This window comes from Sorex araneus, chromosome 10 (assembly GCF_027595985.1).
Source record: "Sorex araneus isolate mSorAra2 chromosome 10, mSorAra2.pri, whole genome shotgun sequence".
Lineage (NCBI taxonomy): Eukaryota > Metazoa > Chordata > Mammalia > Eulipotyphla > Soricidae > Sorex > Sorex araneus.
In genome coordinates, this window is record NC_073311.1 from 43,680,730 (window position 1) to 43,695,095 (window position 14,366).

The 14,366-nt window shown below is 43.8% G+C and overlaps 1 protein-coding gene across 2 annotated transcripts in view; it reads right to left on the reverse strand.

Moving 5' to 3' along the window:
• Positions 1-14,366, reverse strand: part of WASHC3 (WASH complex subunit 3) — a 49,384-nt gene extending 35,018 nt beyond the window's left edge. For both annotated transcript variants that reach the window (XM_055118236.1, XM_004602855.2), the window contains exons 1-4: positions 14,219-14,366; positions 13,593-13,691; positions 5,989-6,054; positions 1,479-1,574 (exon numbers count right to left, since the gene is read on the reverse strand). In XM_055118236.1, the coding sequence (XP_054974211.1) occupies positions 1,479-1,574; positions 5,989-6,054; positions 13,593-13,691; positions 14,219-14,269 (312 nt within the window). In that variant the 5' untranslated portion in view covers positions 14,270-14,366. The remainder of the gene's footprint in view (positions 1-1,478; positions 1,575-5,988; positions 6,055-13,592; positions 13,692-14,218) is intronic.

The following is a 14,366-nucleotide window of genomic DNA, read 5'->3' on the forward strand; positions in this document are numbered from 1 at the left end:
GATTCCATGCTTCATTGCCCAAGGACATACAGTCTAAACAGACAGGTCCTCCAAGTGGGCTCTGCTCGTGGGTGGACTTGGTGCAATGAATCCAGCTCAGGTGCTGGAGACAGTAAAGTGAAACAGCTAAGGAGGTCCTTGGCACCAGATTGTCTGGGTTGAAATCCCTTGTCTTGTTTTTTGGGCCACACCCAGCAGTGCTCAGGACTTACTCCTGGTTCTGTGCTAAGGAATCACTCGTTGGTAGGGGGAGGGTGAATCTGGGGACCACATGTGGTTCCCCCAACCAGGGTTAGCTGCGTGCAAGACAAGTGCCCTGTCCACTGTACTCCATCCCCAAAGTTGAAATTCTTGACCTTTGGTAAGTTACTTAACCTCTGTATACCTCATCCCATGGATCTGTAAAACAGAACTGATATCGTGGAGCTGTTGTGAGGATTAAATTATCTTACTTATAAAAAGCATTTAGAAGGATGCTTGGCACAGCATAACCACCCTTGACATGTTAAGTCGTTATCATGGATAATACGGCCATCCATCTAAGAAATGTCAGGGGGAAAAACGCCTCCACGTACAGATGTTCCACAGGGATCAGGAGTCTACTCACTCAGCTTTATTGTAAGTTTTAATACTTCACTGAATCACACTAGAGGCTCTTTTCAAATAATGATGAAATTTTAATTTTTTTAAATACACAGTAATATAAAATTTAAATTTATCCAGGGCATGAATGAACATTTAAGACAAGAAACAAATGTAAAATGTAGTTCTACTAAGATACTGATAAACTGAGTCCCAAACCAAACCACACTTTTTTTAGGAAGAACAGTGTTTCCGATATGAGTATCCCTCCAACTTTAAGAGCCTAAGAAATAACCTGGGATTCTGTTCCACCAGACCCTCTGCTTCAGTAGGTCTGGAGTGGAGCCTAGAACCCAGCATTTCTCACGAATCCCATCCTGATGACTATGGGGCCTATTTGGAGTAACAAAAAATCAAGGCAGGGTAAGATTACTGCTAGCTATACTGTGTGTGCTACAGGCATTATGGTTTAACAAGACAACTCGAGAACTGCCCAGGTATGCTTGAGAGACTAGGCAGGTGAGCAATAATGATGCTTCATTGAGGAATAAAAGGTCTTTAAGGTAACTGCAACAAAAATCTTAACTGGCAAATCCAAGTAATGGGTATTTGGGTATATACAACACTGGTCTACATTAATGAATGTTTGAGTATGCTCATAATAAAACATTGAGAATGAGTATTTCCTGTAAGAATTTAGAAAAATAACAAAATTAAATAATTGATGTTCTCTTCCTTTTCTTTAAAACATCGTCATTTCCTAGGTAAGGTTTTAAAATGCTATTCCTTCAAAGTTTTACATTTTTACCGAACTTCTTCCTTCAAAAGCCTGATGCTTAGGTCGACGTGGTCTCATCAAGAAAATCTACTCATTTGCCGGGAACTTAAATCCTTACCTGTGATTGCTCTGAAGTGGTTTCAGGCTGTGCGACTTTTGTGTCACTTGTGTCGTTCACAGGAACAACTACTTCAAGGCCCGGAATAGATGCCAACTGAGAAGAGAAAATTCAAGTTAGCATTAATGGTAATGTTAAGGACTTAAAACCCAGAAGTTTTTAGGTGTGTATTTGGAGGTGGGGGGAAGGGACAGTATTTACGGCCATGCCTGTTGTCCTTAGGGTAACTCCTGGTGGTGCTCGGAGCCCACGGGCAATGCCAGGCTGCCGACACGCAAAGAGGCAAAGGTGTTAGTCCTTGTTCTACCTCTCTAGCCCGAGGTGTGTTTAAGTTTGAAAATAGCTGCTGTAACTTTTAAGCCTACAGAGATTTACAAAATCTGTGCAAAACTCATCTGTGCAAAACTCCCGGTCGTGAACTCTTTCAAAGTGAAAGGTATCTCGGGGCAGAGAGAGAGTACAATTGCCTTGCATGCGGCTCACCAGGTTCAACCCCAGGTATCCCACAGGGTCCCCCTGAGCATCACCGGGCGTGGCCTAAGTAAATCAATGCATGCTTTAAAGTGAAAGGTATTTATAAACAAAATACTTTAAAATAATTTCCCACCAATCTCATTTTAATATAGAAGAAACCCTACTGTAGAGTGTAAAAACAAATGCCGCGCTCGCGCAGAGCTGTGTAAGCCCCTCACGAGTGCGGGGATGACACGAGAAAGGATGTTCCCAGGCTCTCCCTGCGGCTCTCTCTCGCCACCTGCGTTCGGATGCTCTCGAGCCGCTTCTCCACCCAGGTAGGCTGTTGCCTTGGACGGACAAAGAAAGAACGAGGGCTAAGGCTGGTTGCTGATCAGTTGCCGTTTACTCAGTCTCTTGTCTCTCTGCTTGATCCCTTTCTCCAACCATCCATCCATCTATCCATCCATCCATCCATCCATCCATCCATCCATCCATCCATCCATCCATCCATCCATCCATTTCTCTTAACAATTCCCCTTCTCGGGGCTGGAGCGATAGCACAGTGGGCAGGGCGTTTGCCTTGCACGCGGCCGACCCGGGTTCGATTCCCAGCATCCCATATGGTCCCCTGAGCACCGCCAGGGGTAATTCCTGAGTGAAGAGCCAGCAGTAACCCCTGTGCATCGCCGGGTGTGACCCAAAAACCCAAAAAAAAAAAAAAAACCCCCCCCCCAAAAAAAAAAACAATTCCCCTTCTCCCCGCAGCCTGTCATTTTTATCCTCTCACCACGCCTCCCCACAGGAAGCCTGATCAAAAATGTTTTTCCAGACTTCTCAACCACCTGCAGTCCATGAGGGCAAAACAGCCTTTAGGTGTGTTTCTCCTCTCCTTAGACCTGCAACTTAATTAGCATCTCTAATTCTCCTAAAATTTACCATTCTGTATGGACACATTTATAGATTAGGCTAGGAGGCTGACTCTCCTGGGGACATCTCACCACAGACTCAGACTACAGTGCTCAGGCCAGATCAATCATTCCTAACCCCACCAGGGTCCAAATCTCGTTAGTACTTTTGGTTCATGATAGAATTTGTCCATGATCAAGCTCTTAACTTACAGTTAAGCATTAGGGCAGTTTGGCCAGGCCCATTTCGACGCCAGGGTAGTTCATAGCTTACCACCTGCCCTGGGTCCATCCAGTCCCTTGTCGGGACCCTTCTTTTTGGGGGATCTAGGAAATAAGGGCAACTGAGGCTTAAGTCGAGAGAGCAGATGTCGAGGAGGTAAATTATCTGGAGTCAATCAACTCCCAAGCCACAGGCTTGTCTTTTTAATGGTCTTCCTGTATCCATACAGAAAGCAACTGCTCTGAAATAATAACCCTGCAAAGGATATTAAGGAGAAGAGAAAGACAATATTTACAAGTCCGAGTCTGATCAGGAGACATAGGTAATTGACAGGTTGGGGGGCAATCAACAAACACCAGCTTCCAGCAGCCAGGGAGGAAGGGCAAACCAATCGTTATCCTATAGTAGAGCAAGTAAGAAGAGCACACGACGGCAACATGCAGTTCTGAATTTGGTCCCAGCCACAGGACGTGGGTGCCTCCTCCCTCCCCCCCAACACTACTCAGAGTGGCCCCTGGAAGAACCAAACCTGCCTAGTGTATACTGATGAGAAACTTTTCAATTTCCTGGCTGAAAATCTCTAGAGAGGTGGCTGAAGACAGGGTACAAAGACAGATAAGGGACTTGCCTTGCACACAGCTGACCAGGGTTTGGTCCTGAGAACCGGTCCAGACCAGGCATGACACCTATGCCCAGAGCCAGCAGTCAGCCCTGAGCACAGCCAGGCGTGCCCCTTGCCCTCGAACGCCCCAAACTGCAATACAGAGGTTGGGCCTGACATACGGTCCCCCACACCACTAGGAATGACTCCAGAACCAAGAGCCAAGAGGAGGCGCCAAGAACCACCAGGTATGACTCAAAAGAAAACTATTTTTGTTTAAAAAAAAAAATGTGCTTTGTGGTACACTTTAGGTTTTCATTATCTGGGAAATGACACACTACTGTCTTCATATTTTAGTATCTGACACAGCAGATCACTCTCCCCCGCCTCCTTTTAAATATCTAATCACTAAATGTCACTGTAGTGAAAATAACAAATTTTCATATACCAAAGATAGGCACTGTTAGTCTGGGTCTGCAAGAATCATGAAACTTCTCTTTTAATTTTGTTTCTGCCTCCCCCTTCAATCCTCTGCGGTGCCAGAAACGGAATACAAGGGCTTACATAGAAGGCAAGGACTCTCCGCCACCCCAAGCCCAAAAACCCTCTTTTCTGATTTCATCTAGATATCAATGATGGGCACATGCCAGATGTTTGGCTCATTTTGAAGGTTAAATCTACGGCCATAGAAATAGCTGAAGTTAATATGCCTGTGTGGTAACTTGTGACCTTGGATTCTATCACAATGAGAATTTCCTAAACGCTAAAATAAGACATAGTCATAATAAAGAATAATGAGGGGGGAAAGCAACGGTAATAAGATCTAAAGTAGCAATATTCATTGAGAACTGTTGACTGAGAACAGCACTTGGCGCAGTGGCGGTGGCCCAAGTAGTTTATAACATGTATAAGGGGGAATATCTGGAAGACATTCAAGTCCAAGCATCCTAAATTTTCCAAGCTAGAGAAATATTCTGAGAGAAAAACAGGGGCTAAAGTCCCTGAGGAAAGGCAGAAAGTACAAAATAGAGATTTTGACTAAGCTACTATCATTTTACGTCCTCCTGAGCAGCCAACAAGTTTTTTCGGGATATGGGAACAGCAATGTTTTAATATCCAGTTGAAACGATATAGTAGGACACACAAAAGAATCTTGGAACTGAGCAGCTCGATGCAGAGATGCCTCCGGACCTTGTGCCAGGCCGATTTCACTGGGGTGCCGCAGACGGGAGCAGGCGTCGTCCCTCCACTGCCCCCTAGGACTTCCGGGAGCTGCCAACTTCCAAAACTCAATGGAAAGCCCAGGTACGGCAGAACCAGTGATGGCAAACTCCAGGCCTCAAGGGACAGGGGATGGGCCGGTCCTTCCCGTCTTCTCGCCCCTATGGGACCCTGGATGTCACGCCCACGAAATGCCTCTGGCTGCTATTTAAGCTCCCTAACGGCCATGATCCAGAGACACACAAAAGAATCTCAGAACTGAGCAGCTCACTGCAAAGATTTCTCCAGGCCCTATCTAAAATTTTAGAATTCTAGGAGTGCATGGCCGGCCCCATGGCATCTTGTGCTATTTATAACTAGCAATAAAATAAAAATTATCTAGCATCTGCCTGTTTGACAGGTTTGGATGGTGGCAGGAGAATTCAAAATAATGGTGGTGGGAAGGTGTAATGGTGGTGGAACTGGTGCTGAAATATTGAATAATCCATTACTGTGAACAACTTCATGAAAATAAAATTTTAAAAATAAAACAATATGGTAACATCAATGTTTCAGCTGAAAGGACAAAGTCAAAAAATACAGTAACAATTCCACTGTTTTATAAATAAGAAAAACACAGTATCTGCAGATTTCAAAACACCCATGTATGTTTCCTAATTATCTCTTGTAATTTCTGATATCACAAATGGTATTCTTCATTGGCATTTAACATTTGTAAATGGAAAAGTTAATATTTTTCTCTAATTTTTACTCTAGGAACAGTACACCTTTATATAACTTTTACTATATAATCAAATGATTAATATAAACATTCCATCAGCTAAGCCATATGACAGCTTGTATTTGTTAGCACGTTACTCATATCTTTGACTACAGAAGGAACGAAATCTCAATTCATTTATACATTTGAATGGACTCAGTTAATGGTTCCTGATGATGATCATTACTGCCATTGTGACTGAAAAAAACAAATACTGCCACCTCCACATAGGTGAAGGAACTAAATTAAATCCATCCCGAAAAGCAGCTAAACTTTAGTACAACTGAGAAAGCTGGTATACACAGAGCAAAGACCACACAAAATTTTTTTTTAGAAATACAAACCTTTGCATCCAAAATATTGAGGGTTGTTTCAATTTGCTGGATTCGAAGAGAAAGGTCTGCCAGTTTCTGGAAAAGAAAGATTGAAAAACAGAAGAGTCTGATTAAGGCATGCTCTTAATAAGGATAATAAAGGACAAATTGAAAAATATTCAAACCTCCCATAAAAGTGTGTCATTTTCTAATATACCACTCTCTTATTTATAAGAGAAGAAATGAGTACTAATATATTCTATTAGACTCACTAGTATGCCTCATGGCTATTTAATTAACCTATATTCATAGATAAAAAGTTATAATTTCAGTATTATCAAACTCATTATTACAGCCACAATCAATCAATGGGACCAGATTGGAAACTCCTTCCAAGGAAGAGAAGATTTTGTTCACTCATGTACTCCTTCATCATCAGAACAGTACTTGAAATTTAACAGGAACACAGTTTCTTTCTGTTGATGACTAAAGGAATTATTCATAAGGAGATAAGAAAAAAAAAGTTCCAAATAGCTGGGACAGAAACTGATTTATAAGTTACTTCAGCACATAAGTACATACAATGAGTCCCAAATTCAAACTGAAGTTTGAGAAGTAAAAGGGGTTGAAATCAGAAGATAAGCAAAGAATTAAAACAAAGAAAAAAAATTAGTGTAATAATAAAAGGCAAAAGGCATCAACCAAGCACCAAAATCCCAAGATAAACCAGAATCAAGAGCTTCCCATACTCTAATTATCCCAATCAATCCACCCTTGTGTTTATCCACACAAAATATCATAAAACAATATTTATAAGAAAATTTATTTCAAATGTCTAATCCTATACTCAGTGACAAAGCCCAAGAACAGCTGACCAGAGTACCAGTCATCAGCCTTATAGCATTCTCACTGCATTCTGGGATATTATCAGGACCTTGGCTAATTCGGAAGCAAAACTTCAGCACCTCAAGAATAGTTATTTCAACCAAATTCAGGGAAGGGAAAACTGTACAGCCACAGTGTAGTCAAAGCTCTTTTGTTTGTTTTGTATTTTTCTGGCCAATCTAGCAGTGCTCAGGGCTTACTCCTGGCTCTGCCTAGGGATCATTACTGGTGTGGTTCAGAGAACCATACAGGATGCCGAGGATTGAATTTGGGCCGGACACAATCGAGGCAAGTGCCTTACTCATTTTACGATTTGTACGATCACTCCAGCCCCAAGACTCTTATTTTTAAGATGGCCATCTTTTAGCTACAAAGATAATTTAGAAATAAAAATTCTAATCTTGTTTTACCAGCATTCAAAGCTAAGTTTAACTTTGACTTTTAGAATTTGTTCACATAGGCTTTGAAGTAACCATAAAAACAGGTTTGTTAAAACATCATGTAGCTGAATTCCTCTCCAAATTTTAGGTGTTCCCTGAAAATCATGGTAATTAAATTCTGGCAAATTCAATCAACCTTTTAATTCACCACAGAAGCTTGGTAATTGCAGAACTATTACAGCAAATTAAATTTGTAAAGGAATGATCATTTTCAACTTATTAACAAATGCATACATTGTTTTGATTAAGTGAACAGAGAAAGAAAAACCCAAAAAATTAAATATATTTTTGTCAGTATGTACTCTTACTCTTCTCTGTTGTAAACATCTGAATATTAACCATACATGCTACACTACACACGAACCGTATCATTTGAACTCTCACACCGCATCTATAGAGCAGGGATTACGACCACGGCATTCATAAAGCTGAGAAAATGGAAATCTTTATGCAGGTTAAAGAATATGAACAACTCCAGAGAGTACCTCTCAAAGAATTTAATCCATTTTAAAAGAATTTTACTTCCTTAAAACAGGAAGCCTGAGACTCCAGGAAATGATGTGACCTGTAAAGATGTGCCCATCTAGATTCACAGTAATTAAAAGTACAAGTCGGGGTGGGGGGCGGGGGTAGAGGGAGTACATGGAAAATGTAGGCTTTCTGCTCATCTTTTCGCAAACTAGAGCCGATCTATTTAAAAAACAGTTTATTTTAAGGCTGGAGTGACAGTACAGAGGGTAGGGTGCTTGCCTTGCACCAGATAACCTGGGTTCAAACTCCAGCATCCCATACTCTTCCCATATTCCCTCGCAGCCCCCAGACCTATCAGAAGTAATCCCCGAGTGCAGAGACAGGAACATTGCCTGGTGTGCCTCTCTGTCCCCCCCTGCAACAAAAAATTTTTATTTTATTTTACTTATTTATTTGGGAGAGGAGGTGGGCCACATTCAGAGAAGATCAAGGCTTACTTCAAGCCCTGTGCTCTGGGATTACCTCTAGTGGTGATTGGGAGACCATCTGGGGTGCCAGGAATCAAACCCAGATCAGCCATGTGCTAGGAAAGAGTCTTACCTGTGCTCTCTCTCCCTCCCGCTTATTAGTTTCAAAAGACAAAAGAAAAGTCCTGGGTATTGCATAAAACTATTATAATAAGTTAATAAAAAATCAACCTTTTTCACTCTGAATAAATGCTACTGTGCCCAGCATACAAGTCAAAACGTTCTGATCAGATTCCCTAGAGCAGCTGTTTACCTGGAATTATTTAAAAAATTGGAATGAACATGGGGGGTGGGGGGAGGAAGGTTAAACCATAAAACTAAGCTGTCTTAAATGGGTAGCCATTGAGTCATACAGAATAGGCTAATTACTGAATTACGATTCTTAGGTCAATAAGGGATTAAAAAGAATAAAAATAATTACTTACAAAATTTCTTGTTGATAAGAAGGTATAGAGGCATGGAGGAAAAAGTTGTATTTTTAAAGTGCAGTAATTATTTTCTCTCTTTTTTGGGTAGAGATTAATTCTGGTTTGTCCATCTTTTGTTTTGATATTCAACTTGATTTACATACTCTCCGACCATATAAAACAGGATTACATGAATGGTTTATCTCTATAGGAAACTCATGTTAACAGCCGATATATTTTAATTTATAATTATCTGAGTATCCTTAATAGCTAACCAAGTAATTAGAAATATTGCTCACTGCCAAGTCCAGGTCCAACCCTGGCATGACATAGGGTCAGCTGAGCATCACCAGGGGTCAATTTTGAGCAGATTCAGGGAGCTGCAGTCCTCAAAAATACTTTGTTCTATACTTAGCATTGTAGAAACAAAAGTTTAAGTTGTTTGTTTTTGTCGGGGGCAGGAGGCTGGGTCGCACCTGGCTACCCTTAGCTCATGCATTGCTCATCCATCACTCCCGCCTGGCTTTAGTAACCACTGGGGATGCTGGCGATTGAACCCAGGTGGGCGGACGGCAAGGAAAGCACCCTACTCACTGAACTATCACCTCAGTCTCCTGTTTATTTTTTTAAAAGAGGAAGATTAAAACGGCAGTAGCCTTGGCAAATTCAGGCGGAGTCAAGTAACATATAGACCTCCCGCCCTGTAAATTTAAGAGCACATTGTGGCTTTAAAAATTCCCTGAAAGGTGAAATTCCTGGTCAGTTTTATTTGGAATATCCATAGAACTTGTGTGGCACACTGCTCCTTTCCCCCTGTACTCCCCCCCTACCCCCAATCCCCTCTAAATTTGTTCTGATTTTATTGACCACAGTCAGAATAGCAGCACTTACAGGGGATTTGTGAAGGAAGAAGAAATTAATAAAGTTTGTAACTTGGGTCAGATTCAACTACTTCTCCTTAAGTTCTAACCACCTCTCTCTTACACTGGGCCAAGAAGAGAGTTATATTATAGCCTACCGTCCAGGAAACATTAAAAAAGCTATATTTGTGGGATCCGAGCCATAACACAGCACGTACGGAGCTTACTGCTGACCTGGGTTAGATCTGGTATCTCTTACAGTCCCCCAAGTCTGCCAGGAGTGATCCCCGAGTACAGAGCCAGGACTAACCCCTGAGCAGCATCAGATGTGGACCAAAACCCAAAAATCAAGTAAATAAAAAGTTATATTCCTCACAGAACATATTGCTGTACTTTTTTTTTTTTTTTTTTGCATTTTGGGTCACACCCGGTGATGCACAGGGGTTACTCCTGGTTCTACACTCAGGAATTACTCCTGGCGGTGCTCAGGGGACCATATGGGATGCTGGGATTCGAACCCGGGTCGGCCGCATGCAAGGCAAACGCCCTACCCGCTGTGCTATCGCTCCAGCCCCTGTACTTTTCTTTTTATGAGACGACTCTAAAACCAGTATTAGTGATGAAGAGAGAGTCCTAATAATTTGTTTCCAATTTATTACTGGTTTAAGTTTAGCTATAACTGAAGTTATTACAGTTTGGGTTTGGTTTCAAACCAGGATAATGCGAAAAATAACAACAACAGTGCGGGCCCCCCCCCCCCCCCCGCGCCCCCAACACACAGCAAGTTTTCCTTTTCATCCAGTTCACTGTCAGGTCAAAAAACAAAAACAAACATTTGATGTTTATGTTTTGGTTGAAGTAAAGTTTAGCTTTTTGTTGAAAACTTGAACTAAGTACTACAGGTCAATTAGGTGATATTGGGACATTACAATCTATTTTAAAAAGCCATACTGATCTTTCCTGGAGAGAAAATGTACTTCATGTTAGAATGTATACATTATATCATTGGTATTTATAGTAAAAGAGATACTATGTCAAATGGATTTGAGCTAGCAAAGAAGAGAATATTAAAAAAAAAATAATAAATGTTAAAGTAGCTACGAATCAGTCACTACAGTCTTGCCTTTGAAAATGATAAAAAAGATGCCACTTAATTCAGATTAGAAATATTGGAATTGAGAGAGCACTTTTGTGGTTTCCAATGAACTGATCAGCACTGGAATCTCAGCTCTGCTACTGTTAGTTGTTTGAGTGTAAACAATACTACACAGTCATACATATCCTGAATGAATAAAGAAATGGCTAGGTAATGGGTTAAACCTCTCTAAATTTCAGTTCTGCCCTTGAAGATCACTGGACTTCTCGTGAAGGATTATGCTTTGAATATTAAAAAGCAACTTGAGTGCTTAAGTTGCTTAACTGCACAGAATACACATTAATTACTGTTGTCACACTAAGCAAAAAGGCTCATAATTGACATTAACATCTAAGCTATTAAAACAGGATTGCTACCGCCGACCCCCAGAAAGCCAGGAGGGAGAGGGCAGGGTAGACATGGTTCCCGAGCACTGCCAGGAGTGATCACTGATAATCATTGTGCCCAGAGCCAGGAGTAAACCCTGAGCTTAGCTGGGTGTGGCCCGAATTACCACCCCCCAGAAACAAAACAAAAAATCACACACACAAACACACACACACATTTATGACATATTAGTGAATCCAGAGATTATCACCCACTAAGAAGAAAGGGGTAACAATCCGGAAGCGGTATGAGTTTTTCAGTCAACAACTAACTTTGCCTAGGGCTTCATAAATGTTTTTCACTCATGATCCCCTCCTGCCTGAGAAATACCACATGGGTGTGTACTGCCAGAAACACCCAAATTCACCAAACAGTTGATTCTGGATTCATTTTTGGTCTCTGCGCATTCAGAAACCTTTACCTGTTGCCCAATATTCTGCAACTCCCAAATTCAAGGAGGCAACTAATAAGGGGTCACGGCCTCAGGCTGTTCTAGAGTGCAAGAGGAAACTGGGACCAGTGATGCAATCTTGGGAGTGCATCAGGAGATGCTGGTCACTCATGAGCGAGGACCGAGACGGAGGGGCTGGCATGGGTCAGTAGCACTCACACCTGTGAGAAAGGGATCCAGCAGGAGAGGAGGAGCTTCAGGTGCTTTCCTTGCCTTGGGACAGTGTGTCAAGCTGCTTCCTAACCAACGCTTGCTGGCTGCGCTCTGATGTTTCACCCTGGTGACCTGGTGACGAGAAGAATGAAGACAGGGCATCTATTGCCCTGTGCTAACAATCCTGAAACAGTCTGTCTCTCTAGCTAGTTCTCTATTCCACCCTGATGCGAAAGTGAAGGACTGAAGCATACATGCCTTTGCATGCTTGAGGTCCCAACTTCAAGCCCTGGTGACACGTGGTCCTGAGTACTTCCAGGTAAGACCCTGGCTCTGTCCAAGTACTGACTTGTGACCTAGCTGGTCCGAATGCTGCCAGCATCCATATCCCTAAACCCCACAGAAACAGGAAAAGGCACAGTGAGGGACTAAATCCTTTTAGAGGGGAGGCCCTGCCAGGGGGCCTTGATTCTAGACCTTGAGCTATCTCTCTGACCCCAGGACTAATCTCTGAATTCACTGCCTTTTGAACCATCAATTCGATAGCCCATTTAGAATGATGGCAGGACAAGAGGAAACTGAAATTCACAGAAGCCAGCGCCCAGTCTGAGATTAATATACATCTTAAATAATATGCACTAACCCAACACCCACACTCATCAATTTCACTTTTTTCCCCCCTTGGAGTGCAAAGGCAGCTGAGAGTGACTAGACAAACACAACAGCTGTAATCGTATGTAAGTGAAGATGGTTTTTCCTGACTATGTAATTGGGGGAGGGTGGGGGCCGTAGGGGATCTCTCCCAGTGATTCTAGGACAACCAGGTGGAGGTGCAGTGCTAGGGTGGAGGATGTTCCTGATCCACCCCTGACACACCATCAGCCCTCTGTCCTCCATGGTTATAACCAACAATGCTGGAGGGCCATGTGGTACCCCGGGTGGAACTAGGATGAAGTACAATGCACAGGCTAGAACTTCCATCCCAGGCTCCACCACGCAATTATTAGCAGTAGCACACCTAGCAAAAAACTACTTGCTAGGGAAGGCTATACCTTATAAAGGAGACAGAACAAAGTGAACGCTGGTTCCTCTGAGAATTCTCCCATTTGCTTTTCTCTTTTTTTTTCGGGGGTGGGGGTAGCATACCCAGCAGTGCTCAGGGTTTACTGTGCTCAGTTATAACTCCTGGTTGCCTGGGCTCAGGGGACCATATGGGGTGCCAGGAATCGAACCTGGGTCCGATGCGTGCAAGATAAGCACTTAACCCACTGTATTATATCACTCAGGCTGCACTCTCCTCTCACCTCTCTTTTCTTCTCCTCTCTCTTCCTCTTTCCCTTCCTCCCTCTCTCTCCCTCCTATAGATCTGGTACTTAATCCTTAATTGGGTACACAATCCTCACTTAACAAGTCATTGGCAGAAACATGTTATGCCTGTTGTTACTGGGTTACCTCCCCAAACATATTTTTGAGATCAAGGAATGCAACTGTATTTTATTTTCAGGTTTTGGATTGGGGGGGGTCACACCAAGTGGTGCTGAGGGTGTGGTCCTGCGGGATTCCCAGGAACTGATCCCAGGTGGGCCACATGCAAGCAAGGCAAGTGCCCTACCCACGGGACTATAGCCCTGGCCCCAAGGAATGTAATTTCAAAAGAAACATTATACTTAAACATGTAAACCTTTGGCCTAAGAGACTTATCACACCCGCTACCAAACGGTAAACGTTCTCCACTTTTGTTCTCGGGAATCACAATGGGCCTAGCTAGCAAAACTCAATCCAGCCGAGGTGGGCAGCAGGACGGAAGACGAGGAGCATCGGAGAGGGCTGACGCCGGGGGTGACCAGAGCCGCTTGGCATCTACAGTCACGGCTGCGCTTGGCGCTTCACCACCTGCCACCAGCACCACGAAACCTACCTCCTCGCACACTGTCGCGAAGCGGTTGAGGAACTGCACCGTGTGCACCACAAATTGGTTTAGAAATGCCACCGTTCTTTTCTGCTGGATAGCGGGCACCTGTGATGTGCAAAAAACAAACACGGCTCGTGTCCGGAGGGGGCAGGCACACGGTGAGATCCCCTCGATAGGAACAACGCGGAGATTGGTGGGGGGGGGGGGGGGGGGCGCATTGCTGGACACACCGAGAAACAGTCACTGAACTTGTTTTCCTGCAACCTGGGCGGGGGCGACCCATTGGAAAATGGGCTCCAGATCCCCTGAGATGAACTTTTTTGTGCAGAGGAGCAAGGCACGGGAGCACGCAAGAAAGTTGGGGACCAAATTCAAGAGAGGGCTTGGAGGTCGCCCCCTGCCCGAGTGGCCAGCGGCGCCCCCCCCCCCCTTATGGGAAGGCGGGGCGGGACAGACATAGGGGGTGGGGATGGGGATTCTCGAAGGGAAACTGTGGAGCTCGCCCTCCCAAGGCCCCAGGAGAGGGGTCGAGGGCCAGGACCAGGGCGATGAGACGGGGGAAGAGGGGAGGGGTGCTCCCTTGCCCATCCTCCTCCCAGGTCTCCGGAAGTCCAACTCCGTTTTTTACAAACCTTGGTCAGGTCTATGCCCGACCCCATGAGCGGAAGCCCGTCCTCATCCATGTCGTCGACGGGCGGGGAACCCAGACCCCACTCCTAAACCCTCCCCGGTAAGCCCGCCCAGCCCGGTAGAGTGTGCAAGAGCAGCCCCGAGTCCACC